This window comes from Schistocerca americana, chromosome 1, assembly GCF_021461395.2.
Source record: "Schistocerca americana isolate TAMUIC-IGC-003095 chromosome 1, iqSchAmer2.1, whole genome shotgun sequence".
Taxonomy (NCBI): domain Eukaryota; kingdom Metazoa; phylum Arthropoda; class Insecta; order Orthoptera; family Acrididae; genus Schistocerca; species Schistocerca americana.
The window spans coordinates 419,556,772-419,576,309 of NC_060119.1; the positions used below are offsets into that span (position 1 = coordinate 419,556,772).

Below are 19,538 nucleotides of genomic sequence, written 5' to 3' on the forward strand. Positions count from 1 at the left end.
ATTTCTACATATATGAACTGGCCGTATGAAAATCCCTGTACAAAATATTTACATTAGTGTATTGTACATTGACACAAAACATCCACAAGTTATACAAAAAGAAAAAAGGCACCTTCATCATAAGTGATGTCCTTCTTGGATAAACAAAGATTACATTCTAAGATACATATCACTTTATATAAGTCCAGTCTTGCTTCAAACAATGAATGATCATGGGTTGCAAAAAGTTAAATTGCATGGCACATTGCAGTTCATTTTCAGACAGAAAATTTCACTTTTTCAACATTTATTTGTTTTCACAATCACTTTCACTCTTAATGAGCTTTAACACACTTTCTCACCAAGTTATCCATGCCTTCAACAGATTCAAGTGCTAGTTAATACCGAAATGCAGTGCTATCACTTCCCTTGGGGGTGTTTCTCCTCTGCCAGAGTACATGAAAAATTTTTAAAAAAATCTACTGTAATACTCTCACTTTTACTGCTAACTAAGTATGAGGAAAAAAAATGTTTAACCCCAAATGGCAAATAATAGTCATTACTTCATAAATAAATATATTACACAGTTCTCAGAACATTAGCACTAAAATTGACTATAGTATGAAAGGTGGGGACTAGTAAAAATTGTAAAATCAAACATACAATTCACTACTAAACATTACACTAGGTCATAACTCTGTCTCAAACTAGATAAACTTGAAAGATTTGTGTTTCTTTTACATTTACAAAATCACTATAATGCCAAGTCCTGGTTTGAAATTCACATAATTTGTGGACTCATCATCTTAATGTCCATAACATGTACCTTACCTCTAGCAAAAACTCAAGATGTGCTGTAGCATACATTTACTAATCATTACAGTATGAAAAAAGAAGAGTGTCACCATCACATAACTTAGTTACTACTCAAAATCAAAATTATGGGGATAGAAGTTATACCAAATCATTGCCCTACTTCTCCACCCAACTCTGAGAACTACTCTCATTCAACCAGAAAATTAAATCCTCACAAAATCATAGAATGTTACCAAATAATTGACCTGTCAGAATATTCATGTCACTCTAGCACCACAGTTATCAGTTAATTAGCAAAATTACTTTTTTTTCATTCCAGTGTTACCTCTTTAAGCTCATAATTCTTCAGAACACAAATAGAAGTTTTCATATAACCATTCCAATGATGCAGCATAATATGCCTTGAACCTCAATAGCAGTGTCATGAATTGCACAATTTACACAGTACCCAATGTTGCCTAGTTGTAAAATAGATCATCAATATAGTTACACCACATCTGTTTGTATATAATTATCTTTTTCATTACTCAATCATGTCTGTCAGCTCCATTATTTTACTTACATTCCTTACCTTGTTAGCTAGTGGAGTGTGTTCTCAAAAAATATCCTTATGTAGGGGCAGCCTCCTTAACCATTAAGACCCTAACGTTATTTATTATTTTATTATTTCATATTTGCTTCATTATCAAATAAATAAACACCTGCTGTGCTTATCCAATTTGAAATTGATTCTACTGAAAAAACACTGCACAGTAACAGATCCTTATGCTAAGGCAAACTTAACTCTCATTACTGATCAGACAAAATTATCACTTAGAAAAACTATTATTTCACTGTATTCCATCAAATTGCTCGAGATTCTAACCTGAAGGGTGATATACATACAAATCTTGTTTATTCTTTCCACACACAGTACTCCAGGCAACTATGTTTAAAGTTTTATTTACTTAATGTTAGAAGAGGCTGTACCATGACACACGTCTGTAGGTAGATAGTTATCTCCTTATACTGATAGCACTGAACACAAACCAAACACTTCTATGATACCACGATTAATATTAAGACCTAGTATTCAAGATGGTTTTCACTGCAGATTTCCTCTGCTGGTGCACCAAATTACACTAATTTCACACATGAGCTGATTACTTCAGGTGTTAATTATAGTTTACAGACAATCTCCACCTTGTCCTTCACATATGCTGACACCTTTCATTTTCTGTTTAGCATACCTCTTTGTTTGACGGAAGTTCATTAACCATGACATCAATTTAGTTTCATCATATTTCATAAAACCAGAATAAACACAGTATCTCATAGATTTTTACCAAATACTGCTGCTGTTTTTTTCCCATCCTCTTATGATTCCATTACTTATCACTAACACAACATAATATATATAGATAATACTGGAGAAACCTATTCTAAAGTGTCCCTATACTAAAATAACTAAAGTATCCTGCTGTAAAAAAATAACATGAAAGCCAAAGATAGAATGTTTCTGATTCACTTATAAACTTCAGCTAGAATAGGAGAAGAATTGACTGCCTCAGGAAACACGAAAAATGAGACAGACAGCTGGGGTAAGCATTATTGCCCCATAATGAATCCAACACAGAATGTTGAACCCCCTGTGTGTTTTTGCACAAGAAATTAGACCCAAATATTACATCAATGCTGAGATTTTGAATCACCAATAAATTGCACTCCAACAGCTATCCTGCCAATTCCACAGTTAATAGTACCTCTTGTTTCACACTCGTTGATAAATTACTAGTAGCACCAGTAATTTTCATTCCAGAAATGTGCATCACTACCATACACTCTGTGTTCTTAATAGATTCAAAAAATGCCTGTGAAGTGGTATTCAGATCATTACTACTGTCCAGTAAACTCTTGACATGTATACCTTGTACATTTACTGTTATTACAGGGTGCCATACTTCCTTTTTACTTACCATGTGATCTTCTTCATATAAAAAATCCTCAGTAATCCTTTCCCTGGAAGAACTATCATCTTGCTTACCAAAATAATTATCAGACACAGTCAATGACAGATAGCATGTTCCTCTTCCTCATTACCACTCTCAAACTCTAACTCCAACTCTTCGTTAGGCCCAATGTTATCCTCCTCTATTCTTTCTTTGCTTAACACATTGCCATCCTTATCAATTATAAATTCAAATACCTCCTCCTAATTACTACTGGATTCCTCACTGCTATCATCATTACAACTGCTGTCAGAATCAGACCCACCATCACTTTCATTGTCCTCAGATACTTGGCGAATTAGTTGAGCCTTGTTTCCAGTATTAGACCACAAAGCAAAACACCTGTATTCCCTATGTTCTCTCAAAAATTTACTATCAATTTTGATACTTTGGATGTCCAGTCTGTTTAATGACTTAATTTTATTACACTAACTTCCTTCTCTCTTTTTACAGGATAAACATTGCTACATGCACCATCATTCAACATCTCACTAGAATTCGAATTTACACATGTCTTACTATTATCATTTACATTACCCTTACCTGTGATTACAGCACATTTATATACATGTGGCTCTTCATCATTAACTGCTCTAGTGTGAGCCAAAACTGGAGCATTATCTAGTGTAAATGGTTTGATCCAGAATTAAAATCATCTCCTCCATTCCTATTACTTGAATTTCTCCTACCATTTCCATGCCCATTCTGTCTATCCTCCACCCAGCTATTCCTTCAGTTTCTACTATAGTTAGTTCTGTTCATCCTATTTACCTGAAACTCTCTCCCTGATTGATTACTGTCATGAAAATTCCTCCTATGATCTTCCACTGAGGGCTTCACCATCTCCACTTTATCAATATAATTTAAAAAAAATCACTAATATAACCCCTAGGGGCAGGTACAAGCAATTCTCTAACTTTCTGTGGCAACTTACTTTCTAAACCCAATATTATTGATTCACTACCTAGCTCTTTGTCCAAATATTTCAGTTTGTTTATTCAAAGCTGACAGAAACCTTTCACAGTACCCTTCCTAGAGACAATCTCTCTCCTCCCCAAAATTCTCTCTAAGCTCTCTGCTGCTTCCCTTTGAACCAATACTGTTCTAAAATGCTTTCTTAAAGCTATGCCACAAAGTACAACTATCAGCTACCTGAGCTGCACACCCTTAAGCATCCTCTTTCAAAAACTCTCCCACAAATGACATTTTCTCTTTTTCATTCCGTGTTTCAGGCAAACCATTAAATTCTCTCATGAAATTCAGTGGATGCACTTTGCCATATGGTTCAAAATTATTAAATTTATTACAACTAACAAATGAAGGACTGTTTGGGACACTACATACTCTATGCTTTAGATTTTGTACCTCTTCCATCTTTTTCTCCATTTCAGCCAATTCTGAATCTACATTTTCATTTACTTTTACCAGTTTTTCCTCTACCACTACTGCGCACTTGGTTTCTACCACCGTTTCTAAATCATTTTTAATCTGATCATTTGGTTCTCAAGTTTAACCCTATTTTCAGCACAAAATATCCTGGCTGCATCAACTTGATCTTTACACTGTTTCTCGGAGGCCTCCACCCTCCTGCTATAGTCATCACAAAGTTTCTTTCTCTCTTCTACACATTTACTGCAAATTAATGTTAATTTCTCATTAGTATTCTGCTCTATTTTCTTTATCTTTTCATCACAATTTTTCACTACAGCCTCAAACTTCTTTTCTGGAAGATTAAAGCTGACTACCGTAATTTCCTTATTAATTTCTTTCTTCAGTTTATCCTTTAAGCTAGCCATGCTAGTTTTAATGCTCTCAGTTTCATTTTCCACCCTACCAATGTCTTCTTTTGTACACATAGTACTCATAATTTGCCTTAACATCACTTCCAATTATCCATCTGCCATAACCTGTTGCCCTTGCTGACTTTCACTACTAGATTCCTCCCCCTTAACCTTAATGATTTCATCCACTTCAGTATTGTTTCTGTCCATTTCGCTCACATCACCACACAATATAGATGACGCTTTCATAATTTTGTCAACAATAGGGCTTTCGTCCCCATCATTCAACATTACATTCATATCTTATTTATAACCACTATCGTCTACTGAATCAGTTCCCCTTTTTGTTCATTTAGAAACTTAACCTCTACAGCTTTTTTATTAATCACACCACTCCCCTGTTGTCCATTCTCCCCCATCACACCATCTTGTTTGTTAAGGCCACTCATTATGTATCACTTAATATAAATTTTGGTATGAATTACCTAATTTTTATTCACTCATCTCCTGCTGCTGCTGCTGCTGCTGCTGCTGTTGCTGTGTTTGTCATCTCGATTCTTCGGCTGCACGGCTGCTGCAGTGACGCGTCTTGTTTATCCTGGTTGGTTGTATCCACTTGCATGCTGATTGGCTGCTCCTGTACTCAATGGCTGCTTCCATTGAACCCACTTGCTGATTGGCTGCTGGCATACCGTGGCCATGAAAGCCATGCTCTGATTGGCTGTTGCACCTCCTTGATGAAAATCACTGTACTGTAAACAGATCTTGAGTTCACTGTTCAAAATTCATGAGTCGTAGCTCATTGTACCCAAATACAATAGTCCTAACAAGAAAGGGCACCATATGTGACGTTCACCTGCTTTATTTCTTCGTTAATAGTCCTTGGAGTTGACGCACTGCATTGTTATACTGGCTGAAAAATGGGGGGTGAAAGTTCAACACTGGCTACTGTAAATGGTGTAGATGACAGTTGCACAGTTCTTTACTTTCAGTTCACATCCCCCACCCCAGTATTACACAGTTATATGGCCAGTTCACTATTGGTTAAGTTTTCTTAATCTTCATTAATAATTTTCAGGCAAATGCCAACATACTGCTACAATAGTTTACCATTGAACATCTATGAGCACAAAAACCTAACCACACAGTTCTTGCAGAATAATATGATACCTGTGACAGTATTGAGCAGACACTGTCATTGTTTTAACACACAGCCTATTTGTGTTACACTAATTCCACTGTTCAGGTGATGCATTGTTGTTACTCTAAATTGATATGGGCTTCCCATTTGAAAATCGGCCACGAACTGACTGTCTCGAGAATGAAAATTGGGCCTCTATATATTCTCACAGTAGCAGGTACTAAAACTATACATTATTCAATGTTTAAGTTACAGAAATTACAATTAAGGCCAAATTATTTGCTTAAATAATGAAATTAACAGATACAGTTATACAAACAATACTTTTGACAAACCTGGTAATTATATTGGAAATAATTAAGGGGTGGCTTTGCTAATATGTTTTCGAATAGAGCCAAATAAATACTTTAAGAATGCTAGTAGCTCATCTTCCAAATGTTTATAATTAGTACAGAATTTATATTTGTTTATAAGTCAACAATACAATTTAAGTCATGAAACAATTACTGATTTCACCCTATAACAAAAGATATCAAGTAGGGATAGTCAAAAGAAATTAGGAATTGATTACATACACAAAACTAAGCACAAAATTATACCTGGTGGTACATTCCTTAAGAATGAGGGCCAACCTTGTTCTTTTATGAAAATGAAGATTATATTCATGTGTGTTAAAGGTAATTAGTCAAAAGGGGGGGGGGGGGGAAATTAAGGAGGCAGATGGCAAAACAAGATAGGAAGTAAAGAGGTCCCAGCTTGCTTCATGACACATGACATAAATTTGAGCACAATATAGGCTAAAGCATCAGATAGTCATTAAGTATTCATAGTGTAGCCTAAATCATAGCATAAAAGATAAAATAACAAAATTGAAGTTAATTCAACAAAATAAAAGTAATCTCCCTTGGAGCTAAATTTGTGAACAACACTGTTGCTTCTCCGTCACATGTTAATCTACCTGGTGGTTTTTTGATTTGCTTAATTAATACATCCAGTGGTACCTTTTCTATAACAATCTCTAACTATGCAAAACCCTACTTCTACCTTTTGCATTTGGTCTATCCCTTGAATCAGCTGTCAAACTGTGTAACATTTGAACAGAGACAACATAACTCTTTAACATACTTTATTTGCTCTTTCCTTAATGTAATTCACACGTCCACATGGCAATTTTCCCCATAGAATCAAACATTTCACATAAATCAACATCCTTTATTTCATTACCACAAAGTACTTTTGAATTACTTTTATACTATTTACAAAATTCATTCTGATACTTCTACCAATCAAGCAACTGTAGTTTACAAAATTTGGGTAATCTTTCCCAAACAGTTTCTTTAAATACAATAGACTTTTAATCATTTTCTGCACTTAATAAGGAAAATCCTTATGCATTTGACAACTCAAATACAACAGTTTCACTTTATTCTGACAAATATTTGTGCTTCAAAATAAGAAAGTGTTTCATCTGCTCATCAGCGGCATCTACTTCAGTCAGGACATTGACTTCTATATCAGGTACATCAATGTTTTTAACAATCTCTACAGTGTTTTACTTAATTTCTAAGCCAAATTATAATTGAAAATTTCCATTTCAGTACATGCTGAAAACTAATAAATTAAGTCATTTACAGTGCGAACAGTTAATTTCATCTATAAACAGACTGTCATTTAGTTGTTTTCTTCTATGAACTAAATAATGCACCATTAAGCAGAGCTGAAAATACTGAACATGAACACACACAAATATATGTTTACATAATGAAATTATTGTGATGTATATTAGCTACATGTTTTGTATTGTTCAATAGGTGAATCTTGGTTTGTTACATTACAGATGACTCCCAGTAACGTTAAGCATAACTGCAAAGATAAAAATGAAACTGTGATTATGCTACAGCTATCAAGATAGTAGGCAAGACCTACTAGACATAAAAGAATGGTTATCAAATTTAGAAACTTACGTATAGCAAAAATTCTGCTAACATTGATCCCATGAGAAACAATAGCTACAAAATTTTGGTTGCTACAGATAAGAAAAGCAACAAAAATTTGTATTTTAGAAGAATGTATTTAGTGAAATTTTTGCTTTATTTGTTGCCTAACATGGATCAAGTAAAGAGATTTCCAACTGCTTTCTTAGTAACTGCTACAGTTATTCTTTCTTCAATGTATTCATTGTGGCAAGGAAAATATTGACTGATTGGCGACTCCATGTTGTCTTGTGCACTACGACCAGATAACAGGTATACTTGAAAAAAGTCTATGTGATTGCCGTAAGCTTAGTGACAACAGTGCATCCCAATTTAAGTTATACAATATAGCACTGAAGATGGTCACTCAGTGACAGAAAATCGATTTTGCAATAGTAAAAAATATACGACCAATGCTGTCTCTTTTTTCAAATATTGACTGGCTTAACATAAAGGTGTGGAGTTAATGACCGTGTGGAATGCATTAATGCAGAGTGTGGAAAACTGCTCATTCATCCATGGGTATGACTGGTACATCACCCCTCACTCGACCGTATCATTCACATCTTGGCTTGCATCTGAATGCTTCCAGTAGGAGAGTACATGCACAGCTAGTTGCCAGAAGCATACAGTCTGGCCAAACAGTATCCAACTTATCTCAGTGATTTTCAGTGTGTTCTCTAGGCCTCTTTCACCTCTTTTCACGTAAACTCATCTGAAAGACAGAGCTGCAGAATAAATATAGTTACAATAGGGTATTTGGCCATTTTCTGGAAATTGTCTTAAATGATTTATTATGTCATTTTATGCTCCTAACATACTTTTTTTCCTCTCGAATTTCGGTATTATTTTATAAAAATGGAATTGAAACTCAAATAATTTGAAATTCCCCTAAAATGCTCCATTCAAGTCGCGATGCATGTGATGTCACTGACTATTTCCTGCTCCGAATATTATAATGTTAATTCACAGTGATGTCTCGTTTTGGAATCTACATTTTTGGAACATGAGTTACAAATGGTGCGTGGTACCATACTATACAAATACATCTATGAAAACTCCTGAAAAGTTGTTTCTGAGTGCTCCAGAGAATGTGAAGATACCTAAAATGTGGTTGCACCGTACTGTCAAATTGCCACCATATCAACACACATGCTCATGAAGTGTAGATCTTTTGTAAAAGTTTGTTTCCAGGTGTTACAAGACCCTCCACTACTTCTGTATCCATCTGTTGTTTTCCACAACAGTGCTGATTTGGGGATTCTTTCACCTTTGATACATAGAACATGCACTGCAAGCTTCAGTCTTGTTTCAACAATAATTTTGTGTAGGTTGCATAGACCACTTCTTTTCATCATTTCTTCATTTGAAACATGGTCATGATAAGTAAATTACGAGATTCATCTCTAGCATCGTTGTGAAAAACATTGAGCTTGTGTGTTCATTTTACCGACTTTTGCAGGTCTCAAATGTGCATATCTCCATCAGTAGGATGATAGAGAAGTACAGCTGAAGCTCTGTGGGCATACTACATACTATTGTGTTTAATTTGATGTGGATCCGATTAGTTTTAAGACTGCATAAGCTTTCCAAATCCTTATGTCAGTATCTTCATCTACATCCATATTGTAACAGATATGGCTGGGATATGGAAATCACTCAAATTCTTGTAGTACCTTCTGGTCCACCATAATTTATGTGGGTACATTCTCACTTGTTACACATTTTCTGTTTGTCTTATTACCATTTATTTTGAACTCTACAGAACTGGCCATTCCACCCAGCTTGGTAGTTATTAATTATAAACTTTGTCCTCTTTCTGCCAGAAGAATGATGTCATGAGTGAAATCAGACCCATAATATTACATTGCTCATTCCGATGTATGTCCTTTCGGAGAGCTGTCCATATTTTTCCTCACTATAAAATTGGTGACTAATCTGAGAAGGAATGGCAACAAAATGCATACATGTCAGACACCTGTCAGAATGCTGCAGAAAGTGGGGTCTCATATTCTGTTCTTATACAGCAACTTGAGTCTAGGTACATGTTTCTGAAAACCTCTGTGAGATGGCCAGGAATGCCATTAAGGCTAACAATATCCCACAATGATTCTCAGTGTATACTGTGAAAGCTTTTTTAAAGGCAACAAAGATTAGATGCAGTGGAAAATTGAATTCTGTGTATTGTTCTGTTACATTTCGCAGTACAAATATGTGTTCGTAGCTGGATCACAGACTTCAGGAGTCACCATGTTCTTCCTGTAGTCCACAATATGCTGCTTCTTTTGTCCTTTTAGAAGAACAGGGCAAAAGACTTCGCCTGGCACTGAGAGAAGCATAACACTTATCTGATTTGTATATTCAGTTAGATTTCCTTTCTTTGGTGTTTTAACAGTGATTCCAGACATCCAGTCTTCTGTAACTTGCCTTGTTTGCCAACAGTTATTGCACAGTTTAGTAAGATAATGAATGAAGTCCAGGCAGCCAGATTTCATTCATACTAGCTACTTTATTGTGTTGAGATTACTGTACACACCTCTGCCCCTGTAATATCACCAAATTTTACAATCAGCTCTTCCACTTTTGGCTCATTTTCGAAGTTGCAAGCATTAATTGCGTTGGGCTGGTTTAAAGTGTCTTTGCAGTACTCAATCCATTGGGCAGCTTGTGCATCTTCTGTGATTGCTGCTTTTGTTCTTTCGGACAAAGTTGGTGACATTTTATGCCTCTCCACTTACCTATTCAAACCACATTTTTTGTTGGTTTTACAGCTGCTTTTGACTTGGCACATTTTCATCTAGCTACTTGAATCTATTATTGATCTTCAGCTTGTTCACACTGCATTGCACCATTCTTTCTTTCATCAATGCCAAGTTTGGTCTTGAATCCAACACTTTATCTGGATTCTTCTCTGTCACCCAATTGTGTCATCAGCACATGTACACACAGAATCCTATAATTCAGACCATTTCATTTCAGCATCATCAGGAAGATTTTGAAATGCCTGAAATTGATTTTTAAGGCTGATTGTGAATGAATTTTCCACTTCCTTGTCTTTTAATTTTCCCACATCAAATGGTCACTTAGGTTGTTGATATTACAGTGATCTGAACTTCACTTTTCTGTCTCCAGCCTAGATGAGTAAGGTGGTGGTTTCAGTGTCATGTTAGCAACTCGACCAAATAAAAGTTTTTATCATGACAGAAACAACAAGGAAAATCCAGAAATTTGAACCTGACATTCTGAACCTGACAGTTGTGAATCTGAATACGAACCTAAATCTCAGCACGGACATGACAGTGACTTGAATAATCCAAGAACGTTGCAACTGGGTATCCAATCACCAATGAAACTAATTTTGCTTATTGCAAAAAATATCACCCAGATTGGAGCTTGAAATGTGTGCTCCTTAAATCAAACAGTCTTGCTTGCACAATTACTGTGTGAGTTTGAACTATACAAACAAGACATACTGGATCTTTGTGAATTTTATTGGATGGGCAGCAATCAAAAAGTCAGCGATGATAAAACAGCCTTTTACTCAGTGGATAATGAATGATAAACATGAGCAGGGTGTTGGACTAGTAATTGGTCAAAAAGTGACCAAGACTCTGATTGGATGGAATCCAGTTAATGATCGAATCATAACTGTATGCTTTCATTCTACCTGCACCAAGACGACTGTTGTGCAGGTCTATGCACCAGTTGAAGATTCAAACAGTGAGGACAGGGATGCTTTTTATGATCAGTTGCATGATGTCTTTGATGAAATACTCTGTCATGATCATAAAGTTCTTCTAGCTAATATGACTGCATTACTTGGCAATAATGGTGATTGCTTTCAGCATGTTGTTGGGCCCTTTGTGATAGTACAGTGCACAAATGATAATGTTGCATGTCTCAGATTATTCTATAACCTTATTGGACTCTGCACAGGCAATAGTTACTTTCAGTATAAAATGATACATAAGAAGATATAGTATTTGGCTGATGGAAACATGATAAATGAAACTGATTATGTTTGTATGGCCAGTGGAAGTCCTCTTTGTGAGAGATATGAGTCTATTGTGCTGCAGAAATTGGGTCAAACAGTTTCTTGGTCCAAGTAAATTTTGAGGCAGCTACTAGCATGACAAAGTATTTCACGTCTGACAAAGCCAAGGAATTAAAGAAGTGCATTTAGTATCTTTTGTCAAAGTATAAGAAATATCATAAATAAAAAGGATAACTTCAGATGCACATACGGGAAAATAAAAATAGCTACAAAATTTCAGCAGATTTTTTTTTTTTTTTTGTATGTCAGAACATCATATGGAAATCACTGAAATTACACAGATTCATCTGTAGAACAAATTACCGGTAAGGTAAGTGGCAACATGTGCAAAAATGAAGTTAAGCCCTAGGGCCTTCAGGTTAATAAATGTGTTGATCAGGGCTTCCACAGTGAAAATCCCTATGAGGACTGAATTACATACAGTTTGTTTTTAGAGCCAGGAACTTGAAGTGATTCATCTGTAAAACCAATAGTTTACACATCAATCTCAGTTATCCAAAACTATATTTAATAAGATAGAGCAGTATTTAAACTTTAATGTCAGTCTATCCATCATAAAATCTTAAACTGTGTAGTAGCATTCTAAAGTAGTGTTATGTAGCTTTTTTTTCAGTAAGTTTAGGTTCATAATCAGAATGTTTTTGGCTTTTAGCATGTTGAAAATTTTCATTCCCATATACTGGTGTATAAATTTGAAGTAGGGAACTTAAAATTATTTTTATTTCTTGTATTATAAATGTGATCAAAACAATTTTCCATGCATAATTCTAAATTGCTATTAAAAATGATAATATCATAGACATATAGGGAGGAAACTGATGATAATTACAGTTTTTTAACTGATGGGTGATGTAATTTCGTTGTATACACAGCACGTGTTTGTAATGATTTTTTTCTGTAATTTGAGTATGCACATTATGTTGCTTGAATTTCCCAAAAAACAATACTGGGCATAGTCGAACAGAAACAAGGGTAAATGATCAATAACTCTTGGGATTAAATCTATTGTTATCAAGAGAGTGGTCTACCTAATTCATATGATGAATCTCATTATCACGAGTACTGTAAAACACAACACTGTTATTAAAATTGCTCAAAGAATAAAACACTCCGAGAATAAGAGAAAAACAATTTCTAACATTATTAAACTATAAACCAAGAAAAATAATGACCACAATCAAATTGAGCTGCGAAAACTCTGGCAGAAAAATGACACCTTAAAATAATTGAATACAACGTTCAATGACTACTTCATCACATTGGCAGAAAACAGTGCACTCAGTAAGAACAAAATGCACATACATTAGATTTACTTGTGCGCATTACCAACAGATATTACCTTCAAAAATAAAACACCTGCAGGGAGCACAAAATTTATTAGGTCACAAAAAAGTAGTAATTCTTTTGGCTATAGTTGTGTTTCTAGTAAAACATTAAAGGACTGTGCTGGCTTGACAGGACCATTCTCAACATATCTCCACGATCAATCAGTGACTCTGGCTATGTTTGTTGACAGACTTAAAAATGCTGTACTAATATATGTCTACAAAACAGGAGATAACCAAACTAACTCTAATTACAAACAAATATCACTCCTTCCAATCTTTTCAAATGGACTGTGATAGAATATTGTTCATATATGTGAGCAGAACTTGTTAACTGCCTCTCAGTTTGGCAATCATAAAGGTTTCAACATAGAGAAAGCCATAAAAGACCTCACAAATGAAATGCTAATGGAGATAAACAAGAGAAAATATTATGTTGTTGTTATAGTTTTATGACCTTGGCAAACGCATTGATTGATTGTGTGAATCACAACCATTAGCAATCTGATGTGTTATGGCATTAACAAACTGTGACCTGTTGCCTCAGTCAGAATCGGATAAGTCTCATGTAGCTGAAGCTGTAGAAAGTGCACAACAAGCTTTCAAGGACTTGAAAAACGCAGGGAGATTAGTAAAGAGAAAGAAAGTTCTATTGTTAGGTAGCTCCCATGGTAGAGGTGTTGGCCAACTACTGCAGGAAAATCTAGGTCCAGAGTACCAGGTCACAAACTTTTTCAAGCCTAGTGCAGATCTGGGTCAGTTAACAGAGGATGTAGGTTCTTTATGCAAGGATTTCACAAAGGAGGATGGCGTGGTTATAGTGGGAGGTCCAGGAAATAGCATTGACAGAGACTCTGAATATTCCATAGAGAGTAACCTGGCAAAGATAGCATCAGCAACGAAACATACGAGTGTGGGATTTGTGTCTGTGTTGAGATGCCATGATCAGCCTCATTTGAACTCTTCTGTCGGGAGGGTGAACTTGAGTTGGAATGGCTGCTTAGGATGGATATAGGATCCCATATTGGTTTGATTCCTGTGGATGCTATCGATAGGTGGGACTACACTAGGCATGGCCTTCACCTCAATAGGAAACGGAATGGAAAACTGTCTGGGTTGATTGCAGAAAACTTAAGGGGGGACACTGTCACAAGTGGTAAAATACCAGTGATCACAGGTGTCAGAGAGATGCCTTTTTTAGGATAGGGAAGGGGGAAAGAAAACGAGTTTTAAGAGAGATTGGCAGACACACTCAGTTTGAGAAAACAGAAGAACATGAGTCAGATTTTAGCATACAGCCTCTATTTAAACAATGTTTAACAGAAAGTAATCAGAAACTGCCAGTTCATCTTCGCCAAAGCAGTTATAATCCCATTAGTATGCAGTATCAGTTATCTTTATTACACCAGAACATTCCGGGACTCAGAAATAAAGTTGATAAACTACTCATTTGTATTGATGAAATGAATTCATCTAACCAAATTGACATAATCTGCCTCTCTGAACATTAAGTGACCACTGGTATAGATATGTTAGACATTTCAGGATTTAAGGTAGCTTCCTACTTCTGCAGAGTAGATATAGGTGGAGGAGGATTTGCCACATTTATTAAAAACTGCCATAAATTCAAGAACATTGACATTAATAAATTCTGTTTAGAGCAGCATCTAGAAGCATGTCCAACAGAAGTAGAGTTCCATAACATATCCTATATAATAGTAACTATTTACCAAGCACCTGCAGGAAATTATAATCTATTCATAAATCATATAGAAGCTCTTTTTGGTTATTTAACAGGAAGAAACAAAGAAATTTTCATTGCTGGTGACTTTAATACAGATTTTCTAATGCAATCTTCCAGTAAACATTTACTGCAGTTAGTAATGTTGTCTTTCAATCTAACTCACACTGTAAACTTTCCAACTAGAATCACTAAATCCTCAAGGACAGCCATTGATAACATTTTTATAGACAAATCAAAGGAACAAAATCATATCATAAAACCTGTAATAAATGGACTATCAGATCATGACATGCAGCTCCTTGTTTTGGATGTAAACTCTAAGCAGATTATCAAGACTGCTAAATCTGAGTATAGGAGAGTAGTCAATCAACCAAAAAGTGAGTGTTTTAGAAAACTGCTCAAAGATATAAACCGGAAAGATGTTTATAGTGCTCATGACATGAATGAAAAATGTAACACATTCATGAACAATGTCAGTACCATGTTTGAAAACTGTTTTCCTCTAAAAGTTACTCAAATTAAACAGAAGTCTATAATAAAACCATGGATTACACAATGAATAAAGATTTCCTGTAAGACAAAAAGGAAAATGTATCTGTCGACCAAGAACAGCTCCAATGCTGATGATTTAGCTAAATACAAGGAATACTATAAAATATTTAAAAAAGTAATTCAGACATCTAAACAAATGCACTATGAGAAGAAGATAGCAATGTCAGGGAACAAAATAAAAACAAAATGGGATATAGTGAAAGAGGAGACTGGTAAAACCAGAAAGGAACAGGAGCAAATAGCATTAAGGGTAGATGACACATCAGTAACCGATGGGCATAGTGTGGCAAATCTATTTAACAAGTACTTTATATCCGTTACTGATAGAATGGGATTGTCAGGATCAGTAAATAATGCCCTTGAATATCTCAAACTAGCCTTTACAAATAGCTTCGGGTACATGAATATGTCACTCACTTCACCAAAAGAAATAACTTCCATAATAAAATCTTTAAAAACAAATCATTCTAGTGGTTACGATGAAATATCAACAAAGTTAATTAAGGCATGTTCTTGTGAGTTCAGTACAACTCTAAGTTACTTGTGTAACCAGTCAATTATAACTGGGACATTTCCTGACTGGCTAAAATATGCAGATGTTAAGCCTCTATTCAAGAAAAGGGATAGAGAGATACCATCAAACTACAGACCGATTTCACTTTTGCCAGCATTCTCTAAAATTTTAGAAAAAGTAATGTACAGGCAGCTTCTCAACCATCTGACCACAAATAACATATTATCAAGAACACAATTTGGATTTCTGAACGGTTCTGATATCGGGAAGGCTATTTACACCTACAGTGAAAATGTACTTAATTAATTAAATAACAAGTTATAATCAGCAGGTATTTTCTGTGATTTGTCAAAGGCATTCGACTGTGTGAACCACAACATGCTTTTAAATAAATTAGAATTCTATGGTGTCACGAGCAGTGCTGCAAAACGGTCGAAGTCATACCTCGCTAACAGGAAACAAAGGGTGTCAGTACAAGGGACTAGTGAATTAAGTCATCAGTTATTATCAGAATGGGAAGAAATTACATGTGGTGTCCCACAAGGATCCATCTTGGGGCCATTGCTTTTTCTTGTGTACATTCATAATCTCTCATCAGTTACACTGCCAGAAGCAGAGTTCGTTTTGTTTGCAGATGACACAAGTATTGCAATAAATAGTATGTCGAGTGTAGTTCTAGAAAGATCTGCTAATGATATTTTCATGGATATTAATAAATGGTTTAAAGCCAACTCACTGACATTAAACTTCGAAAAGACTCACTATATGGAATTCAGAACCTGTAAGAGGTTTCCACCCAGCCTATGCATAAAGTATGAAGAAGAGCAGATAGAAGAGGTTGACAGTCTTAAATTCCTGGGATTACAACTTGATAATAAATTCAGTTGGGAGGAGCACACCACAGAACTGCAGAAATGCCTTAACAAATCTGTATTTGCAATTCGAGTGTTAGCTGACATAGGTGACATAAAAATGAAAAAGCTTGCATACTTTGCCTACTTTCATTCCATAATGTCATATGGTATAATATTTTGGGGTAACTCTTCAAGTCAAACAAAAGTTTTCAGAGTCCGAAAGTGTGTAATACGCATTATTTGTGGAGTAAATTCACAGACATCCTGTAGAAACCTCTTCAAAGGGTTGGGTATACTAACTACTGCCTCTCAGTATATTTACTCCTTAATGAAATTTGTCCTAAATAATATATCTCTTTTTCCAACAAACAGCTCAGTTCATACATACAATACCAGGGACAAAAATGATCTGCACAAGGACTTAAAAGCACTTACTTTAGTTCAAAAAGGGGTCCACTACACAGGATCACTCATCTTCAATAATTTGCCAGCAAACATAAAAAATTTAGTTACAAATAAAGATCAGTTTAAAAGGAGCCTGAAAGACTTACTAGTGGCCAACTCCTTTTACTCCATTGACGAATTTTTTAATAGAAACAAATGATGCATTGTATATATTCATACTATTAGTATTGTTATTTCAGCTTAAAAATTGACATGTTCCACATCCACAAGGATCCCCTCAGCACGGTTCTATGGAATGAATAACTAATCTAATCTAATCTAATCTAATCTGGCATCAAACTAACCTCAGAATGTGGGAACATAACATGTGGGGTGCCACAAGAATTGTTACTAGGACCACCCTTGTTTCTAATACACATGATTGATCTTTTAGTGACTTTAAAAGGTGGAAAAACAATAATGTTTGTTGATGATGCAAGTGTACTAATCAAGTGTCCTAACTCAACCTTAACAGATACAGTTCAATTGATGGCAGAACCCACAAACATGTAGTTGACATCTAACAGTTTTAAGTGTTAATTTCATAGAGAAACACATTTTGAAACTTCAGTTCAGTGATAATGACCTAAATAAAACATGCCATGCAAAACTCATTGGGTTCCAGTTGGATAAAAAGTTAAATTAGATACACTAATCAAGAAAATCAGTTCAGTATACTATGCCCTTAGAAGCATCTCTCATTCTCTTGAGTTGAAGAAAAGAATGTTGCCTTAGTTTGCATATTTTCATTCCCTTTTGTCTTATGGAATTATCTTCGGGGCTGTGCTCCTACAGTAAAGAAAGTGTTTATTCAGCAGAAGTGAACAGTAACAATACTGTTTAAAGTAGGTAACCATACAACTTGCAGAAGATTTTTTGAGGCTCTTGGGATTCTTAACTCACTTCTCAATACATTTTTTCCTCGATGGTTTTTGTTTCTTATACTGAAAAACAAATTCAGCTGAACTGTTATATGCTCAGTCACAATATGAGACACAAACATAATTTTCATGTAAACTTTTCTTTTTGCCTTGGGGTATAAATAAACTCTGTATTCAGGTGAGAAGACATTCAAGATGATCTCATCGATTGTAAAGAATAAAATGGGGGTCCCTACCAAATCAGATGAAAATTAAACTTGTACTGAATTAGCATTCTTTTTACAAATTACTTGAATATAACGATTCAGAGACTGAAAAATTCTGTTAGTTACATGACAACCAGTAATGTACATTGAAATAAAGTAGAAATTAAGCTGCTAGTAGCAGATAAACAGCAGCTCTGTAGTATTACTGAGGGCAGCTTTTTTCAAGGTAATGTTTTTCTTTCTAATTACTTGATTAAATTTAAATGGTATAAGCATGAGCAGCACTGAGCAGTATAGTAATAGCTTAATGCCAATACAGGGTGTAACATGTATAAGTGCAAATATTGTTATATGTAGTGCCTTAATATGTAAACACATCAGTGTGTTAGTTGCTTTTTCTCTGCATTGAACAGTCCTCCCACAGATATGTCACAAACTTTATGACCTGATGTCTTCTGCAGTATTGTAACTCCACCACTAAGTGGACTATGACTGGTGTCAGTATATACTTACTGTTTTCTGTCCACATATCCACACCTGACCTGCTGCCCAGGGGAAAATAAGTATTAATGGCTTGCTCTTGCCACACACACTTGGAGGTAATAGCCTGACCTAAAAACAGATGATTTCTAATAATTATAATTATCAGTCTGTGAATGACATAGATACTGATGTAATGTGTGGTACACCATCCTCAGTCACCAGTAGAAATATGTGCACTTATACCTGTTACACACTGCATAATGTGCAGATTGACCACCTACAATTTCTTTATCTTTTGTGAATGTATACCTTGGTTTATTCCACATTCTTGGAGGTTTTCCTTATTTATGGTATTTAATTAACATAATGAATGAAAAAAGAATTTTTTGTTATGTTGTGCATTAATGTAAGGCATGTGTTAACATCATCTGTTGAGTATTTTTGTTTATGTAGCATTTGCATGTATTTAATTCAAGTGGATAACCTGTAATATTGTCCCATTATAAAATTCTTTGTTTTCTATGGTCTATAACCAAGGGACATTTAGCCAGTGGGGTGTGTCTGTTCCTCATTTTCAAAAATTAAGAAGTGGATTACTGAATTAAGGGGAGGGGGGGATATGGTGTTGATGATTCAAGATAGGGGCATATGCTGATTTTCCTGTGACTAGATGGCAGTTTCATAGAGACTGATATCTACACCTTCACAAAGGACATGCACCCACTGCTGATTGCATAATGTGTACAGTACTGACTGGGGCCAATACTGTATCAGCAGCATAAGCTAGGAACACTAGGAAGCAT

The 19,538-nt window shown here is 35.3% G+C and overlaps 2 protein-coding genes and 1 pseudogene across 3 annotated transcripts in view; 2 read left to right on the top strand and 1 right to left on the bottom strand.

Annotated features, from left to right (window-relative positions):
* LOC124556136 overlaps positions 1-10,397 on the bottom strand; it is a 63,793-nt pseudogene extending 53,396 nt beyond the window's left edge.
* The window catches only part of LOC124602326 (CLIP domain-containing serine protease B9-like), a 188,210-nt gene that overhangs the window by 35,882 nt on the left and 132,790 nt on the right, over positions 1-19,538 (top strand). The window lies entirely within an intron of this gene.
* Positions 11,200-11,658, top strand: LOC124556247 (craniofacial development protein 2-like). Its single transcript, XM_047130263.1, has one exon. It carries the CDS (start codon positions 11,200-11,202, stop codon positions 11,656-11,658), a length of 459 nt encoding a protein of 152 aa, XP_046986219.1.